The 18,311-nt window shown below is 39.5% G+C and overlaps 3 protein-coding genes across 8 annotated transcripts in view; 1 reads left to right on the forward strand and 2 right to left on the reverse strand.

The window, feature by feature from the left end:
* Window positions 1–3,224, reverse strand: part of INTS13 (integrator complex subunit 13) — a 21,700-nt gene extending 18,476 nt beyond the window's left edge. For 2 of the 3 annotated variants that reach the window (XM_058189790.1, XM_058189789.1), the window contains exon 1: window positions 3,029–3,224. In XM_058189790.1, coding sequence (XP_058045773.1) covers window positions 3,029–3,159 — 131 coding nt within the window. In that variant the 5' untranslated portion in view covers window positions 3,160–3,224. Of the gene's footprint in view, window positions 1–2,594; window positions 2,736–3,028 lie in introns of those variants that run through there. The other variant, XM_058189791.1, reaches the window with a different exon arrangement.
* Window positions 2,931–15,337, forward strand: FGFR1OP2 (FGFR1 oncogene partner 2). 3 transcript variants are annotated; one of them, XM_058189796.1, is made up of 6 exons: window positions 2,931–3,223; window positions 5,647–5,783; window positions 6,668–6,785; window positions 7,712–7,854; window positions 9,357–9,470; window positions 15,202–15,337. In XM_058189796.1, exons 2-6 carry the CDS (start codon window positions 5,649–5,651, stop codon window positions 15,298–15,300), a joined length of 609 nt encoding a protein of 202 aa, XP_058045779.1. In that variant the 5' UTR covers window positions 2,931–3,223; window positions 5,647–5,648; the 3' UTR covers window positions 15,301–15,337. The 3 variants fall into 3 exon arrangements, with proteins under 3 accessions (XP_058045779.1, XP_058045778.1, XP_058045777.1); XM_058189795.1 differs by lacking the exon at window positions 15,202–15,337 and adding an exon at window positions 10,706–11,630 and having other exon boundaries at window positions 2,933–3,223; XM_058189794.1 differs by lacking the exon at window positions 15,202–15,337 and adding an exon at window positions 10,703–11,630 and having other exon boundaries at window positions 2,934–3,223.
* TM7SF3 (transmembrane 7 superfamily member 3) overlaps window positions 14,760–18,311 on the reverse strand; it is a 33,479-nt gene continuing 29,927 nt past the window's right edge. For both annotated transcript variants that reach the window (XM_058189793.1, XM_058189792.1), the window contains exon 12: window positions 14,760–17,478. In XM_058189793.1, coding sequence (XP_058045776.1) covers window positions 17,216–17,478 — 263 coding nt within the window. In that variant the 3' untranslated portion in view covers window positions 14,760–17,215. The remainder of the gene's footprint in view (window positions 17,479–18,311) is intronic.

Below are 18,311 nucleotides of genomic sequence, written 5' to 3' on the forward strand. Positions count from 1 at the left end.
CATATGTTCCATGAAACTCTATCAGGTCCCAGCACTGATTAAAAAAACAGTGTTTTTTTTTCCCCTTTGGTGTTTTTTTATTCATGTCCTAAGCAGATCTGATCCCACTTGGCTTTTCTTGAGATCAGTCAAGGTCAGCCACGTGCTACAACTTCCTGCCACTGGATTGTGAAACTGGCAGAAAATAAAACACACACACACACACACAGAGAAAGCCTGGAATGCAGCAGTGGCCAACTGTTTCCTGATTGTTGACAAGAAAACCACATGGACAGGTTGAACTAGATTCAACAAAGACTTGGATTCAAGTAAATTGGAGTTTACATCTAGGTTGGAGTAAATACTAACTTAGCACACTTGCCTGAACTCAGCGGAAAAACTTATAAAGTTATTTAGTAAACTATGAGCATCTGCAGAGGCAGGTCAATGACACAGGCATCCTGACACTATCAAACAAGCTGACTAAGGCAAATCTTTTGCACAACAGCACAATGCACACATGGTTATTTTGGTTTCGTGGCTTGTCATCCACATCGCTCAGGATTTGGGAGACCAATCTGCAATTGCAATTGCAGACCCCTCCCTCGCTTTCCTGCAGTTGCTGAGCAAGACAATTTGTTAAACAGACCAAGAGAGGAACTGCACAATTTTTTTGCAGGCCCCTCCTAGACAGGTAATCCTCGATTTAGCACAACAATTGAGCCCCAAATTTCCACTGCTAAGCTAAACATTTTTGAAGTTATTTTTCCCCATTTTATGACCATTCTTGAATCACTGCGGTTGTTACATCAGCAACACGATTGACTTGTCAGAAGGTTACAAAAAGGGATCGTGTGACTCTGGGACACTGCGACCGTTATAAATACGAATCAGTTCTGAAGCTTCTGTATTTTGATCATGTGACCATGGAAAGGCTGCAACGGTTGCGTGAAAAACGGTCATAAATTCGCTTTTTTCACTTCCAATGTAACTTTGGTCCCTAAATGAACTGGAGATGACCAGGCTGAGTCCGAGGGAGGGGTCAAACACATCATCAGCCATGAGTCCCTGCGTGTCCATAAGAGATCTAAGTCCAGCCCACCTTGAATGCCTCTCTTTATCTCCCATTCTGAGAATTTATGTTGCTAAGTGACACATTTGCTGATAGAGTTTTGTTCCATTTTACAACTTTTTCTCACTACATTTTTTAAGGGAATTCCTGCAGCTGTTAAATTAGTAACACAGTTATTAAGTAAATCTGGCTGTCCCCTTGACTTTGCTTGTCAGAAGGCCGCAAGAGGGGATCACGTGACCCCAGGACACTGCAACCATCATAAATACGGGCCAGTGGCCAAACGCCTGAATTTTGACCATGGAGGTTGCTGCAAAGGTTGTAATTGTGAAAAATGGTCGTAAATCACTTTTTTTAGTGCCATTGTAACTTTGGATGACAGTCAGTAAACGAACTGTTGTAAGTTGAGGACCACTGGTGCAGCATTCTGTTTTTGCTTTTGGATCAAAGCTGTTCCCTTTCCTCTCCCTGCATTATCTGAACTCAGTGCATGGAGAAAGGAGAAAAGTTTTGTGGGGATACGTGTTCGAGTCATTCCACCTTCACGCTTCCCCAGCTAATCACAGGTTGGGAAGAACACAAGGCACAAATGAAATAAGCCCATCCATCAAAGCACAGAACAAAATACAGGTACTGCTCGACTTGCAACAGTTCACTTAGTGACCGTTCAAGGTTACAACGGCACTGAAAAAAGGGACTTATGACCGCTTCTCACACTTACGACTGTTGCAGCATCCCCATGATCACGCGATCAAAATTCAGACGCTTTTGGATGAGAGCTCCTCTTCCCCCCCTTCTCGCAGAATCTGAACTTGGTGCATGGAGTCCATGCAAAGTCATAAACTAGGTCAAAACTCACTTATCAACATCAAACTTGGGCTCAATTGTGGTTGTAAGTCAAGGACTACCTGTACTGGCTACCATTCTAAATATAACTTTTTTTAAAATTGCAAGTTAACTTTTAAACTAGCAGGGCCACTCTCATTGTAGGGATGCCTTGGCAATTTGCCAGGTCCTCGTCTTACAAGACTTCACTTAGTGACCGTTCAAAGTTACAACGGCACTGAAAAATGGGACTTATGACCGTTTTTCACACTGCAGCCTCCCCATGGTCACGAGATCAAAATTCAGAGGCTTGGCAACCGACTCACATTTATGACGGTCGCAGTGTCCCAGAGGTCACGTGATCCCCTTTTTGCGACCGCCTGACCAGCAAAGTCAATGTGGGGAAGCTGGATTCGCTTGAGAACAGCGTGACTCACTTAACAACCGCAGGGATTCACTTATCGACCGTGGCAAGCGAGGTCGTAAAACGGGGCAAAGCAGAGGGAACAAGTGTCCCGCTTAGCAACAAGGGCTCAACCGTGGTCGTAAGTCGAGGACTACCTGCAATAAAAGGAGGAAGCAGCCATCCCCTTTGCAACGTGGGAAGCTTGATTTAAAGAATGCAAGAGCCCCCGCCAGCCGTATTTTTTCAACCCCAAACGACCCTCCCTCCCATAACACATACACGCACGCAATCGCACAACGTATGTTGCCTTACAGCAGCCACTCTTGACTTTCAGACTATCTTCTACTTCCAGGGAGCGGATCGCGCATGCGCTCTGAGCATCTTTCACTCTCGGGCGAATCAGACGGCGGGGAGGGAGAAGTGGGAGAGCGATCAACTGACGTCTCGCGAGACTTCGGACGGGACACTTCATTGGCTGGGGAATTCCCCCGCCTCTTTTTTTTTTTCAGGCTAAGCAAAACCACGCGAGATTTCAAAAGCGAAGTTTCCTCCGGGAGGGGAGCGTCGAGAGAGGAAGGGGGAAAAAAGAAAAGAAAAGAAAATAAACCCGTCTCGCGATATTTCACTACCCAGGCAGAGGGGAGGGAGGGGGAGGCCAAATCTCGCGATAACTCGCTTCGCCCGCATCGTCTCCCTCTCTCGCTCCTTTCTCCAAGCGGCGGCCAGCGGCTCTCGCGCGTACCTACCTCACCGCTGCCCCATGGGGTCGCCCGGCCGGCCGGTGCCTCTTCCTCTTGTCCTTCGAGCTGCCGCCGTGTGAAGGGGCGACGCGGTAGGCGGACGGCGAAGCGGCGGAGCCGCCGGCGTCCCTCCACATCCTCTCGCCCGCGTCTGCGCCCTGCCGGGTGGGGGGGGCGGAAAGGAATGAATCGGAACCATCGGTGAGAGAGGGGAGGCTTTTTGTGGCGGTTGGAGGAGGGTGCGCGCGCACGCGTCCTCCGAGGTGGATGCGCGCGGGAGCAGAGGGGAGGGGGGGGAGAAAAGAGAGCGTGAGCGTGTGGCCTAGCCGCGCTCTGATTGGCTGCCGGGGTGGGCGCGCGGGAGCGACGGTTGGGAAAGACGGTTAAACGGTTGCTGAGGAGGGGGGGCGCTTTTTTCCCCCTTCTCACCCCCCCCCTCAAGGCCGCGGGGAGGCCGGAGATGCCCGACGGGGCTATTCGGGGGGTGGGATGCCCCTGCCTGTGGGGAGCCCCTGTGTCGTGTCGTATCATATAGATGTGGGGATGGGAATATAGGCGTCAATTTATTTATTTATTTATTTATTCGTCATGTCCCTGTGTCGTCATATATGTGGGGATATGCATAATTAGTTAACTTAGTTAATTATTGGTCATGTCCCTTTGTCGCATTAATGTATGTGGAGATGTGAGTAGTCGCTTATTTATTTATTTGTTGGCCATGTGGATCTCTCATATGTGGAGATATGCACAATTAATTAATTAATTAATGGTCATGTCCCTGTGTCCTACAATGTATGTGGATATATGGATAATTAATTAATTAATGGCCATGTCCCTGTGTCATATATGTGGGGAGGTGCATAATTAATTAATTAATGGTCATGTCCCTGTCATACAATAAATGTGGATATATGCATAATTAATTCATGCCCCTGTGTCATATATGTGGGGAGTGTATATGCATAATTTTATTTATTTATTTTATTTATTTATTTAATCATATTTATATACCGCCCTATCTCCCAAGGGACTCAGGGCGGTTTACAGGCACTAAAAACAGATAAATAGAATATAAATACAATATAAAACATTTAAAAAACTTATTCTAAAGCCCGTCCAATTAAAAAATAGAAATAAAACCCAATTTAAAACCCAAAATTTAAAATCTAGCTCAGTCCTGCAAAATTAAATAAGTATGTTTTAAGCCCGCGGCGGAAGGTCCGAAGGTCCGAAAGCTGACGAAGTCCGGGGGGTAGATCGTTCCAGAGGGTGGGAGCCCCCACAGAGAAGGCCCTTCCCCTGGGCGCCGCCAGACGACATTGCCTCGCTGACGGCACCCTGAGGAGACCCTCTCTGTGAGAGCGCACGGGACGGTGGGAGGTATTCGGTCGCAGTAGGCGGTCCCGTAAATAACCCGGCCCAATGCCATGGAGCGCTTTAAAGGTGGTCACCAAAACCTTGAAGCGCACCCGGAAGGCCACAGGAAGCCAGTGCATTAATTATTGGTCATGTCCCTGTGTCATATATGGAGATACATAATTAATTAATTAACTAATTATTGTTCATGTCCCTGTGTCTTACAATACATGTGGATATATGCATAATTAATTCATGCCCCTGTGTCATATATGTGGGGAGTGTATATGCATAATTAATCAATACATTAATTATTAATTATTAATTAATGACCAATTAATTATTGGTCATGTCCCTGTGTCATATATGGAGATACATAATTAATTAATTAACTAATTATTGTTCATGTCCCTGTGTCTTACAATATATGTGGATATATGCATAATTAATTCATGCCCCTGTGTCATATATGTGGGGAGTGTATATGCATAATTAATCAATACATTAATTATTGGTCATGTCCCTGTGTCATATATGGAGATACATAATTAATTAATTAACTAATTATTGTTCATGTCCCTGTGTCTTACAATATATGTGGATATATGCATAATTACTTATTGTTCATGGCTCTGTGTCATATGTGGGGAGATGCACAATTAATTAATTAATTATTGTTCATGTCCCTGTGTCTTACAATACATGTGGATATATGCATAATTAATCAATTAATTATTGGTCATGTCCCTGTGTCATATAATGTATGGGGATATGCATAATTAATCAATACACTATTAGTCATGTCCCTGTATCATGTAATGTATGTGGGTGTATGCATCATTTTTTATTTATTTATTGGGGTTACCAGGAGGCCTTAGATACTTCTACAATACTGTTTCAAAAATTAAAAGGTCTCCCAAAATGATAAGTTTCAGAATATCCAGGATGACAGTTAATATTCTGCTCAAAATACACAACATACAGATTGGAAGCATGGCAATATCATTTCCAAGCTTTGATTCACAAGTGATATAAATTAAGGCAATCCTGTACAGAAGTCTACTGTATTGTATCAAGATGTACTATAGAATAGTAAAGGATAAAATCAACCTTCAGTGACATTAACAAAAGGAAGAAGACTCACACATTTTCATACTTCATTTAGTCTGCATGTTCAGGATGCCAGGCAACTGCTGCTTCTTACAAACTTGGACAAAGTGGAAGGGTAGCTGATACTGTATAACATTATCTTTTTTTTTAATTTTTAGAAATGAGTTGCACAATTGAGAAGGCCCTAGCTGATGCCAAAGCGTTAGTGGAGCGACTAAGAGAGCATGACACTGCAGCAGAAGCTCTCATTGAACAAACTACGGATCTCAACAAACGAGTGGAAGCAATGAAACAGGTTTCTCTTCTCTCTTAATTATTATTCAGAAACTGACTGCTTCATTATGGTATTTTAAAATGTGCAGACTTAAAAGTGCAAAAAGCTTAGTTCTACATTTTTTTTTATTTTGGTAAGGCTATAAGATATTAAATTATCTTTCTCGCATGAGCATTACAATTAAAAATGGTATTTCACTTTTTAAGAGGAGGAAAAAGCTTGAAATTTGAAAATGGATTAGTTCAATTAATATATACATAATTTTATAAATCCTCATGTATTTGCTTTCAAAATGGAACTTGTTTTACATTTTATTGCTCAACTCTTAGATTTTCATAGTTCTTACTATGAACCAAGAATGTAAACATGAACAGCAATGCATAGCATAACGTAATCCAAAATCAGTTAAAACCTGTTCTCCAAGATCTGAAATGGTACCATTAAAACCTGCTGTCCACCTCTTAATTAGAGAAGGTGCCAGATGAATGTGTTAAGTTGTAGACTTTTTTTTTGCATTTAAGCAATATTACAATATTTACCTATGCACTGATAAATTTGGTGTTTTTAAAGCTGCTGCAATATTTTTAATATTTGCAGCAAACAGAACAATTTGTAATATGATTGCAGTCTGTTTATGTTTTCACAGGTAACTTCGGATAGCAGCATTTTAATGAGTTCAATTTTACTGAAATTGAATTTTATTACAAATATTCTGTATTTTATGGTTGTTCAAAGTGTTCAGCTTCTAAATTCACATTTGAAAAATATAAAAACAAAGTTTTTATGGATTCATAATACTAATTATACTGTATTAAAATGTCTGATTTTGAAATTGAAATTCATCTTTGTTTTTAATACCACATATCTGATAATTTTTTGCCATTCTGTCTATTTTATAATTTCAGTACCAGGAAGAAATTCAAGAACTTAACGAAGTAGCAAGACATAGGCCTCGGTCTTCCTTGGTTTTAGGTATCCAGCAGGAAAACAGACAGATCAGAGAACTACAACAAGAAAATAAAGGTTAATAAGTGTTCAGTTTAAGAAGAGTCCTGTTTACTATCAAACTAGCCCAAGATTTCTCTTTAAAATTTAGCATGCTTTATTAGGATAGCCAATTACTTAATAGTTTACATCAGTCCATCTTTCTATTATGATGTGTGCATAAGCCAGTAAAATATCTGAAGCATCTGTTGCAATAATTTCCAACTTCTGGTGCTTTAGTATGTGTGTGTGTTGGGAGCAGAGAGTGAAGTAATGTAATAATATAATTCTGTATACATTTTATTGCATCTTTCCTAACACGGCATTGGAAGCATGCAGCATTTGGAGCCAAAAGCAGGAAAATTATTATGCTTGCTCTTGGCCCTCTTTAAGGAAGCCAGGTATTTTTCATGAGCCCCCTCAGCAGCAGCAGAGGATCAAAAAAAAATATGTCCTTTTAAATTCAGTCAAGCATCTTGGGGTTTAGATCTGAATAATAAACATCTGGACATTGCATTATTATTCACAATGTAATTTGCTTTACAAACATTTTTGTAATGTAATACTTTATAAATTTAAATGGCAGCCTTTTTGCCAGAGGTTATTAGGGATGTTATTCTAATTAATAGAAATAGCTGCATTTTCAATAACCCTTTCTACTTCCATCAGCCATATCTTGGGCTGCAAAATACTTAAAACTGTTTTCTTGCATGGTGCCATATAAGGGCTTTTCATGATGAAGAAATAGTAGTCCAAATAAATAAAAACTTTGGAAATTGCTGATATATTTCACAGTATTTGAATTATCTGCACAGATAGAAATTTTTCCTTCATGAGATACTTAAAGGCAACCAAGACTCTACTTGATTCTATTTCTCAAGTAGAAGGGGGGGTGTATTTAAGTATGGTTAAATTGTATATAAATTTAATAAATAAATAGAAATATTTGCTGTGTTTTCTGACAGAACTGCGAACGTCTCTCGAAGAACATCAGTGTGCCTTGGAGCTAATAATGAGCAAATATAGAGAACAGATGTTTAGATTGCTCATGGCCAGCAAAAAAGACGATCCGGGTATAATAATGAAGTTAAAGGAACAGCACTCCAAGGTAGCAGGCCCTTAACGTTTGTGTAAATCTCTTCTGGCCCTGGGCTTTACTCTGGGTACTACAGATTTTATTTGGTACAAAACAACACACAAATCAGATTTTACATTCTTGACTGGCAAAATGGCAGTGACAAAGATTTGCAAAGTCAAATCTGGCCCTTTGTTAAGGAAGTACAGGTAGTCCTCAACTTGAGCTCAAAATTTCTGTCGTTAAGCGAAACAGTTTTTAAGTATGTTTTGCCCCATTTTATAACCTTTCTTGCCACAGTTTTTAAGTGAATCACTGCAGTTGGGAATACAGTTGTTGAGTGAATCTGACTTCCCATTGATTTTGCTCATCAGAAGGTCACAAAAGGGGTTCACATGACCTTGGGAAACTGCAACCGTCATAAGTACAAATCAGTTGCCAAGCATCTAAATTTTGATCACTTGAGCATGGGAATGCTACAAAAGTTGTAAGTGTGAAAAATGATTATAAGTCACTTTTTTCAGTGGCCGTTGTAACTTTGAATGGTCACTAAAGGAACTGTTGTAAGTCGTGGACTATACAAAGAAGAGGGAATCAAGCTATTTTCCAAAGCACCTGAGGGCAGAAGAAGAAGCAATGGGTGGAAACTAATCAAGGAGAGAAGCAACTTCGAACTAAGGAGAAATTTCCTGAAAGATAGAACAAATTGATTGTTCTATCTTTCAGGAAATTTCTCCTTAGTTCGAAGTGGAACAACTTGCCTGCAGAAGTTGTGAATGCTCCAACACTGGAAGTTTTTAAGAAGATGTTGGATAACCATTTGTCTGAAGTGGTGTAGGGTTTCCTGCCTGGGCACGGGGTTGGACTAGAAGACCTCTAAGGTCCTTCCAACTCTGTTATTATTATTATTATTACTACTTGTAGTTAAATCAATATTCTCTGCTTTGTGGAGCTATCCCTTGTACCAGACATGGCACTCTGAAATAATATCATCCCTCCTGGTAGATCTCCTTAACGATTATATACACATGGGCCTGGATTTCTTATTAGCCAATAAATACTTTAAAATCTCAATTGAAGGTAACAAAACATTGACTGATCTCATTTGATTTGTATTGCCTCCCATGTCACCTCTGGGTGAGTCACAGCAACAAAATGATATTCAACCATGGTTTCTATAAAGCTTTAGAGATGTACTGTATAGACATGAACTCCCAGAGTTTTCCACCAGCATGGCCATTGCTAGGAACTCTGGAAATTCAAATCCACACCACTCAATATGTTGTAGGTAATTTTGATCTGTGACCATAACTAATATTTGATTTACAAAGAATAATGTAATGACTTGAAAACTATTTATTACAAAGCTCTTATTGTGGAGGAAATAGACTTAACCAAAAATTAAACTAGTTTTGTTTATTGGTTATAACAATTATGATTATGAAGCCAATCTGTTGTAACAGTAAAACAGCATTTAGGAGGTATTTTAAAACAAAGTATTGTCCTTTATTAATGTTACTTTACTCTTGATCTAGGAATTGCAAGTACACGTGGACCAAATCACGGAAATGGCAGCAGTAATGAGGAAAGCCATTGAAATTGATGAGCAGCAGGGTTGCAAAGAACAAGAACGTATTTTTCAGCTTGAGGTAGGATTTAAACTCTGGGAAAACAAATACAGTATTTTTAAACTAGTAAATTCAAAGAATTCTTAAGATAAGAATTATAAAGTCGCATACCTATCTGAAGATAAATTGCTCTGGGTAATCTGGAAGTTGTTGTTTTACAAATTCATTATACACAGCTGGGTTCCCATTGTATAATGAGCAGTAGCTTCTAGTTTAAAATTAAATATTTGTTTTAAAAGATAGATGTTCAGAGTCTCAATTTATTTGCTCAGAGTGGCCAGAAGAAATGCTGTTCTTGTTAACTTCTGTTCAGTTCCTGAGTAAAAGCACCATTTGTTCACATTTACCTCTGCATCCCATTCCCAAGTCCCGGTTGAATTCCAGAGGAACTGAAGAACTACAGGTAGTCCTTGACTTATGACCACAACTGAGCCCAAAATTTCTGTTGCTAAGCGAGACAGTTGTTAAGTGAGCTTTGCTCCATTTTATGACCTTTCTTGCTACAGTTGTTAAGTCCATCACTGCAGTTGTTAAGTTAGTAACATGGTTTTTAAGTGAATCGGGCTTCCCCATTGACTTTGCTTGTCAGAAGGTTGCAAAAAGGGATCAATGGCCTTGGAACACAGTAGCGGCCATAAATATGCACCAGTTGCCAAGCGGCTGAATTGAGATGAATCATGAATCGAATCATGGAGATGTTGCAAAAATCATAACTGAAAGGTCGTAAATCACATTTTTCATTGTCATTGTAACTGAACAGTCACTAAACAAACTGTTGTAAGTCAAGGACTATCTGTATTTTGCATTGTATACCGGTAGACTGCTGTTGCTTCAACCAGTTTACAAGGTCCTTTTGTTTTCCCCATCCCTTACAGTGAGAATGAGAGAAGTCAGACTTTCAAATCAAAGAAAAGTATATCTTCTGCCTAGTCTTTAATTTTAGTACTTTTCTGTATGCTTGAAAAAACCAAAATCTTCCTATGAAAATCTTTGTGCCCTAGTGGCCTCTAATGAGTAACTCCTCTAGTAAAAGACACTTAGCTTGGGTGCATCAGTGCGCTGGTGCTCTGGTATTCAAGGATGGGACATCAACCACCTCAAGGGACGGAATTGTAGAAGAATGTGGAGATAACCTGGATGAAAGATTATAGAAGCCATTAAGGAAAAAGAAACAACAACTTAGTGCTGGGAAGGGGAAGAGCATTTTCATTCTTTGCCGTGCCGCTTTAAAAGCATTGTTTTGTTGCTTACAGCAGGAAAACAAAGGACTGAGAGAAATACTGCAGATAACCAGAGAATCGTTCCTGAATCTTAAGGAAGATGCCTCAGAAAGTACATCTCTGTCAGCACTAGTAACAAACAGTGACTTGAGCCTGAGAAAAAATTAAAGCTCTCATGAACACGGTCTGGTCGTAACAGCAAGAAGTATCAAAGCAGAGATTTTCTAATGGGCATTGAGAAATTAATATATCCTAAATCCGGTTGATTCTTTTACACCACGTATAGAATATAATACTCAGCGATTGGTGGAGGAAAATATTCAAAGCACAGTCATATACAGTAATTGATCTACTCCAGGACACAGTCACTGTATTGCTGATGTTTTTAAATCTGTTGCTTTCCTAAATTTGAGGGGTTGTTTTGTAAGAATTCGGTTTTAGTGCATTGCTAGTGTAACACTTGAAATTCTTTCATATGGGCAGGAACTTCATTTTTAAATATAAATAATTCCACAAGAATAACAGCACCTTTTTAAAAAGATAATTTCATAAGGAAAATGATGGGGCTGGTGAGAAATTTGCTGACATTTGTTGTTAATGTTAAGTATTTTTAGCTCTTCTCAAAACTTAGGGACTAATAGGATGTGTTAAGACCAGTCAGTAAGCAATAAAAGTTAAGGGAACTTTTGCACACTGGGGTATTTCTGAAATATATTCTTTTACAACCAGTAACTGAAGGGAAATATTATAGTAAAATTACAAAAGAAAAATCTGTTTAGATCCCTATGAAATTTAATAGATTCCACATCATGTTTTAGTTAGCATAAACATGCAAGAACTTTTTCTTACCTTTCAGTAAGTCAAGATAAGTCATTAACTTGTATGTAAATAACTTGAGGTTCATCTGTGCTTTCGTGTGAGATATCCTGTGAATTAAAAAAAATGCTTATGAAATGCTCAAGAGTTTTATAGAATATTTTTGGAGACAACTTCCAATTAAGGGATGGGAAACGCTTCATGACGATAGCTAAAAGCAATGGGGTTCAGCGGGGTTCCATGCGCACAATGGGTTTAGATGCCTTTATCCTTCTTTTACTCCTAGCCAACAAAATATCGTAGCTCTTTTTTGGAAAGCTATCCCAGAATTTACAGAATGACTTATCAGGAAGTTGATTATCTACCAGTTGAAAGAAGAAACAGGATAGTTTCTTTCCTAATTTGCCTCCAGGCACGAAAGGTACTTCGGAATTAAGGGTCCTCTCTTTAAGAGTAAACCTTAACCTTAGATTTTAATAAGCAACTTTTCAGAATACACCGAGAGCTGCTGTTTTTGTATATGAGGGGCAGCCATCTGGCAAATAAATCATAGTTCTAACATAACGACATGGAAAAACAGGTACATATGTCTTGATAAGCTGAAACTTTTTGAAAATGATCAAATGCATTTTTGTAAGCAGAGATTCTAGTCTTCAGGGAGCCTGGCTAAAAAAGTAGGCCTCAGTTAGTCATTTATAGACCACTTAACACTAATTAGTTGAACTGAAATTATTTCCCACTTATTCGAGGAATATACATAAAATTAAAAATGGAAGGGAAATGTATTAAATTCTCAAATTTGTTTGGAATAATACTTGGTGGTGGTACAGTTTCAGGTGAAATTTGCATGTCGTTATCCTGTTTTTTCCAAATTGTTCCCAGAAGTTTTGTTAAGCTCATTAAGAGTTTACCAGTGATTTTATTATGCTGGCTGGGGAGAATCATAGTTCTATTCTGCAATTATTTAATTCTAATTTTAAACTGTGACCTACTATTATGCTTTTATTGGTAAATATTTTTAGCATAGTAGTTCATTCAAACATTATAGTGCATATTTAGCCAAAAAATACCTTTAGCTGAACTCTAGACATACTCCTAGATAATTTTTATTATCTGGCATTCCAGTCTTAAAATATTTCCACAGCTTATTTATATTAATGCCAATATTTTTCAAAAACAAGCTGCTCAAAATATATTGCTAATTTCAATATTCAGATGTTTATATCTATACCCAGTTCATTAAATACCTCAGTAAAAAGGAATTTATTCATAATTTTTGCTTAGAGAGGTGAACTCTAACTTTACAAAGCAAACTGTAGACAAAAGATCTATTAGGCTGAGCACAAGAATTTGTATAACGTTTTCCTTCTCTAGATAAGAATTTCTCAGATATGTATCCCCCTTTGTAAATTCTAAAATATGTTTGTAAATAGGAGTTAACAAAAAATTATTTTCTTGATATTTGGTGTGTAAAGTAAAAACTATCTGTTGTGCACTTGATACAGCACTGTCAAAATGCAGTCTTCCTCAGAACCTTACTATGTAAATGTGGAAACTTTCAAGTTTGTGAAATAGATGTCATTAGCTCACCAAGAATTATTTATGGAAGCATGCTTGAAAAACAACTTGTATGTGTAACTTACTGTAGTCATCTAGTTGAAACCTTAATTTGTCAAGGGATGTACCTTCCTTCCATCTACTTTTCCTCTTGTGTGGCATGGCCATTTTCTATCTCATTTTTGTATTGCAAATGCTTGAAATGACCTTATTGGTGAGAATGCAATCTGTACAGTAAACTTATTTTTTACCAGTAAACCAGATTGGGTAGATGTTTCAACAGTTAAGTGTTGGAGAAATGAAATTCTGTCTCTCATAGCTGTTATCGTCACTGAAGAAAATCCCAAGAATATGTAGTAATAGTTGATCAAATCCAGTCCTTTTTCTTGTTGGGCACAATCTTAATTCTTAATAAGAATTAAGTTTTTCTATTGGATTGGACTGCAAGAAACTAATACAAGCTGATAGAAGCAGTTGGAAGATAAAAGGATAAATCAATGCCAATTACAGTCGGACTTGTCAATCTAAGTATGGGGGGGGGGAAATTACATAACAGAAAAGTCTACAAAGTGACTATCAGATTCCTTCGATCATAATTATTCAGTTTTTCAAACAAAGCAATTTACAGTTCTGATAAAAGGAGAATATTCATAGCTCAGGGTAAAAAAAAAAAGGGCCCTTGGTGCTCTCTGAGCTTGGGGTGCTAGTGATCCACTAACTAGAGAGCAGTTCAGCAAATGACATAATTCTCATGAACCTAACCCCTGTTTTCCCCAAAAATAAGACCTCCCCTGATAATAAGCCCAATTGGACTTTTGAGTGCATGGCAATAAGGCCAAGCGCTTATTTCAGGGTTCAAAAAATATATATAAGGCAAAATATATATAAGACTTATAAATATATAAGTCTTATTTTCAAGGAAACACGGTATGTGCTTGCTGTTTTCTAAAGGTAAGCAATCTCACGATTATGGTAGATTTCAACTTTTGCCATTTCAACATTCACCTAGTAATGCCCCTCCCGAGCTAAGCTCAAATGTTACATAAAACCTTCACCTATAATTTTGTGGCTTCCCGGAGCCTTCCTGATTTTCAGCAGCAAAAAATGTGAAGGAGCAATACAAATCTTGTACCCTCACCTGTTGATAGGCGGCCTTGGGATCCTGTTGGTGAACCTTGCCTTGGCCTCCCCCTTCCCTTACTAGACAGTGCAAAATGTAACCCTGACTCTTCTGTGGTATCTGGTTTATCAGTCAGGAAACACACTCAGAGCCTCGCTGGTTTGGTCTTCACACATTCAAGGACCACTGTTCGTTGTAGAAAGGTTCTTGGAAATTTGGTAATGGAATATGAAGTCTTGCCTTTGGGAGGCCAGGCAAAATAATCAGGATCTTCTCTTGTACCTTGAATGCTGGTTAGGTCCTTCCCTGCTTAGTGCACAAAGTAGAAAGAGCAGCACACACCGCTGTGGCCGTTGTAGGTATGTTAAGAGACCTGATGCCAGTTAGAGCCCTTTTATACATTTGTCCAACCACGGAGGTTTTTCCTAAATAAAACCCAAAGGAGTCAAATAGCCACTTTTATTTCTGTGGCTCCTTTGGAATATCGAGGTGGCATTAAATACTCCGCTCTTCTTCTGGACTGGAAAACATTAAGTCTTTGTAGCTAAAAGGCAAGATAAGGACCGCACTGTGAAAGAAAAACCACTCAGCTCTCACTTCCATTTTAAACTTCATGTTTATTATAAAAAGGGATTTGTTTTATTTATTATATTGTCAATTATAGCACGTTAAAAATAGCTAATTGTTTTGATTCCTGAGTACCATGCCATCAGACCTGGCAATTCGTCTCAGCACTAAAAAGTAGCCTGCAGTATGAAACTGCTTGGAGGCATATTGATTATCTTTACTTTTCAACCTTAAAATGCAGCTGACCTATGAATAGCTGCTACAGATTAGGGACATACCCCTTTATCAAATCTACTGCTCGCATTTACAATGATTTCAGGTTTACACTTTTTGAAGGTCAAATACCAGAATGGCTTTAGATCTTCAAAAACTGCCAACCCGTCACTGCCATCAGCTGAACTTTCAGACCATAAGGCGGCAGAAAGACACAGCTTAGATAAGCGGTCTGAAAATTTACATTATTTTTTTTCAGGACTATCTGACACGTACAATACAGCTGCAGCACAGTCTGTTCTGCAGCCTCTTATCTGCCTCCTATGTGGACACAAAGGGTGAGTTAGCAAAGCAATAAATTGCTTCTTTTCTGCAGCAAGAAAAATAGAAGGTGTATCACTTATCCCTTGAACGGAAGATATAACAGGCCTGGCTGGCTTCGCTAGGCACTTATTTTCTCACTTGAAAAATACAACTTTTGGCTGGATGGAAAAATCACTGCAATTTGTGCTATTTGACTCATTTCTAGACACTTGTCTTCCAATCCCTGTTCTCAATTACGTGGAGTTTCAACATGAATCAACAGCCTAAGAAACGATCAACGCAACAAATAGTTTTAAAACAGAAAAGGGAGATGAAAAAAATTAAGTTTCATCATCTTGTAAACATTGCCCATCTGCAGTAAGAGGGTGGGGGGGGCGAAGCATTTAAAGGCTACCATTAAATCTGTAGGCCTACTCAAACCAGGAATAGTTTTACACAACTGGGAAAAAGAAGGAAAATTTTATCTCAGGAAAATTTAAGCTCCATACCTTCAGAAGATTTGGGAACTTCGTTCCACAGTTTAGAAACATCATAAACCCCCAATTTTTAAAAAAATGGAATTTCTCAATACATTTTCACAACTGAACAAGGTCGGAATATAACTCGAGTCATTTACATGTGTTTTTTTTTTTCCCCTCCGTAATAAATTAAAATTGAGCAGCTCTCTTGCCCTGGATCACTTCTTCGGTCTCCAAAATGCAGAAATGATCTCTGAAAAATCAGAGGTAAAATAATTAGGGATTTGGATCTACACAACTAACCTACCTAGGTATGCTCAATTTGAAAAGGACTTGGTTTCCCTAAAGCTGAATATAAACCACAGGAGATAAAGAGAAACAGCATGAAATGATTAAAGACAATCTTGTCCCTCGTACAGCAGGTTGCCAAATACCTTCTGCTTACTGTAAGAAATAAATCGACTTCGTGGGCTTTTTTTTTAAATATATTTTTTCAACCAGACTATCAAAAGAGGCTTCAACGTACTAGTTTTTTTATCTTATAAAAATAATACGAGAGAAAAAAAATATTTTAGAGCCAATTAATTCTAAACAAACAGCAGTCCAAAATGGACTACTGTTAAAATGCAGTAGATAATATTACGTGGTTATTCTTTCTTTTTTTTAAAAAAAAAAAAAAGCACGGGATTCCAGAGATTATGCACTTTTTTAGCCTATTTTTTTTATAAAAAAAAAAAACGCAGAGTTTTGCGACAGGCTTTGAGAAAACCCACCCCCTTCTTCCATATCTCAAAATCGAAATATTTGTCACGCACAACCAGTAAACACAATCCAAGGAAAATTCCATTTTTTTAGTGCTGCTTGACCATTGGAACCTGTTATTTACTAGCACTGATCATCCAAGTTAATCCCTAAGAGTTACAAAGGCCACAATTATTATTATTATTTTTCCCTTCCCCAAAACTTTGCTCATCCTGTTCAGAAACTAAATTTCCCCTGAAAGGAACTTTTGGGACTGTGACAGGCCCATGAATCTGAAATTATCATTTTCTGTCTCAGGGCTCTGAAGTTTTAAACTTGCACAATCGATTTAATCCAAGGGTCTCCAACCATGGCCACTTTAAGACTTGTGGACTTCAACTCCCAGCAAAGCTGGCTGAGGGATTCTGGGATTTGAAGACCACAAGTCTTAAAGTGGCCAAGGTTGGAGACCCCTGGATTAATCATCTTACCTTTCTATTCTACCCTTCCTGCCCCCCACCCAATAACTTTTACACATTTTTTTTTTCTATCAAAGATTAAAATTACAGACAAAAAGTTCCTTGGCTGCCACAGCACTTGGAAATAAAATACAAGTAGATTCGTCTTGGACGACCGTGGATTCTTTTCCCGTTCGATGGGAGGTAGGAAAGACCACGGAGAACATCCTTGGCTTCCACGCCCCGTCCCACAAATGGGTCCATCCACTTCCCATCCGTGAAATCCATACGTTCATAAGAGTAGCGGGGTTCTTTCGCCTGACGCCTGCTCTTTCTGAAAAAGGTCCTTGATCTGCGACAGCTTATTGTGGATCCGCTCTCTCAAGGGAGGGACGTGGTGGCTGGGATCCAAGACGTTGGTGACCCTGCGCTCTCTCTCCCGCTTCCATAACCGGTACGGGTGTGGCGGGAAAGGCGCCTCATGTCTTTCTCGGCGCAACTGAACCGTGATCCCTCCGAGGGCTAGCATAGTCCAGACGGCCAGGAGAATAATATCTGCAAGAGGAAGCCACACGGAGTTAGAATGTTTTCACCTCCCCCTTTTTCTTCGAAGTCCAAAGGTCTATTTGTTTATCCAGGCTTCCTTGAAGCCTTCTGTCTCGAAACGGGACAGCGGGACTTCCCTGGTTTTTCCTTGAAGATGTTTTTTCGCTTCTCATCCAAGAAGCTTCTTTGCCTAACAAGCAAAGTCGTAAAATGGAGCAAAGTTCACCTAGCAAAAGTCTTGACTTTGCCACGGAAACGTTGGGCTCACTTGTGGTCATAAGTCAAGGATTACCTGTATAAATCAGCTTTCGAAAGCTAACAAATAAGAGAACACTCTAAGCTTACGAAACATCTAAACCTACTTGTTGTGGCTCCCGCCCCTGAACCTGGCCCCATGCCCAAAAGTGCCTTGGAGCCGGGCCTACTGCCAGAAAGTGACTAGGAGCCGGGCCTGCTGCCAGAAGGTGACTTGGACAGTGAGGGGGAAGGGCCGTCAGGATTTACCTCGGAAGCACCGGCCTCCCTGGATCAACTCCAGGAGCCAGAAGCAGGCCAGGTGGAAGAGATAACGAGGCCTCCATCCCCTGACTCTTCCCCCCCCCAGGCCACGCCTTCAGACCCAGCTGATGGCAATCAGGCCTGGCTGGACCCTAGGTTTCATAGGCAGGAGAGGCAGGAACAACAGAAGCAGGGGAGGGGCAGGCCTAGGAAGTGCTGAGTCATGGAGCCACACCCCACAGGATATAAAAGGCAGCAAGAGCTGGTGTGTCTCTTTGTAACAAGCAAATCCACTGATTGACTAGACTGAAGGTTGTGACTCACCAGTGTCTTGGCAGCTAACA

This window comes from Ahaetulla prasina, chromosome 7 (assembly GCF_028640845.1).
Source record: "Ahaetulla prasina isolate Xishuangbanna chromosome 7, ASM2864084v1, whole genome shotgun sequence".
In the NCBI taxonomy this organism is placed as follows: domain Eukaryota; kingdom Metazoa; phylum Chordata; class Lepidosauria; order Squamata; family Colubridae; genus Ahaetulla; species Ahaetulla prasina.

Excerpts from the sequence above, each read along its gene's own strand:
- FGFR1OP2 (XM_058189794.1), top strand. The coding sequence starts at position 5,649 with ATGAGTTGCACAATTGAGAAGGCCCTAGCTGATGCCAAAGCGTTAGTG. Across the intron at positions 5,784-6,667 it reads GAGTGGAAGCAATGAAACAG|TACCAGGAAGAAATTCAAGA; the intron begins GTTTCTCTTCTC and ends TTATAATTTCAG. Across the intron at positions 9,471-10,702 it reads AACGTATTTTTCAGCTTGAG|CAGGAAAACAAAGGACTGAG; the intron begins GTAGGATTTAAA and ends TGTTGCTTACAG.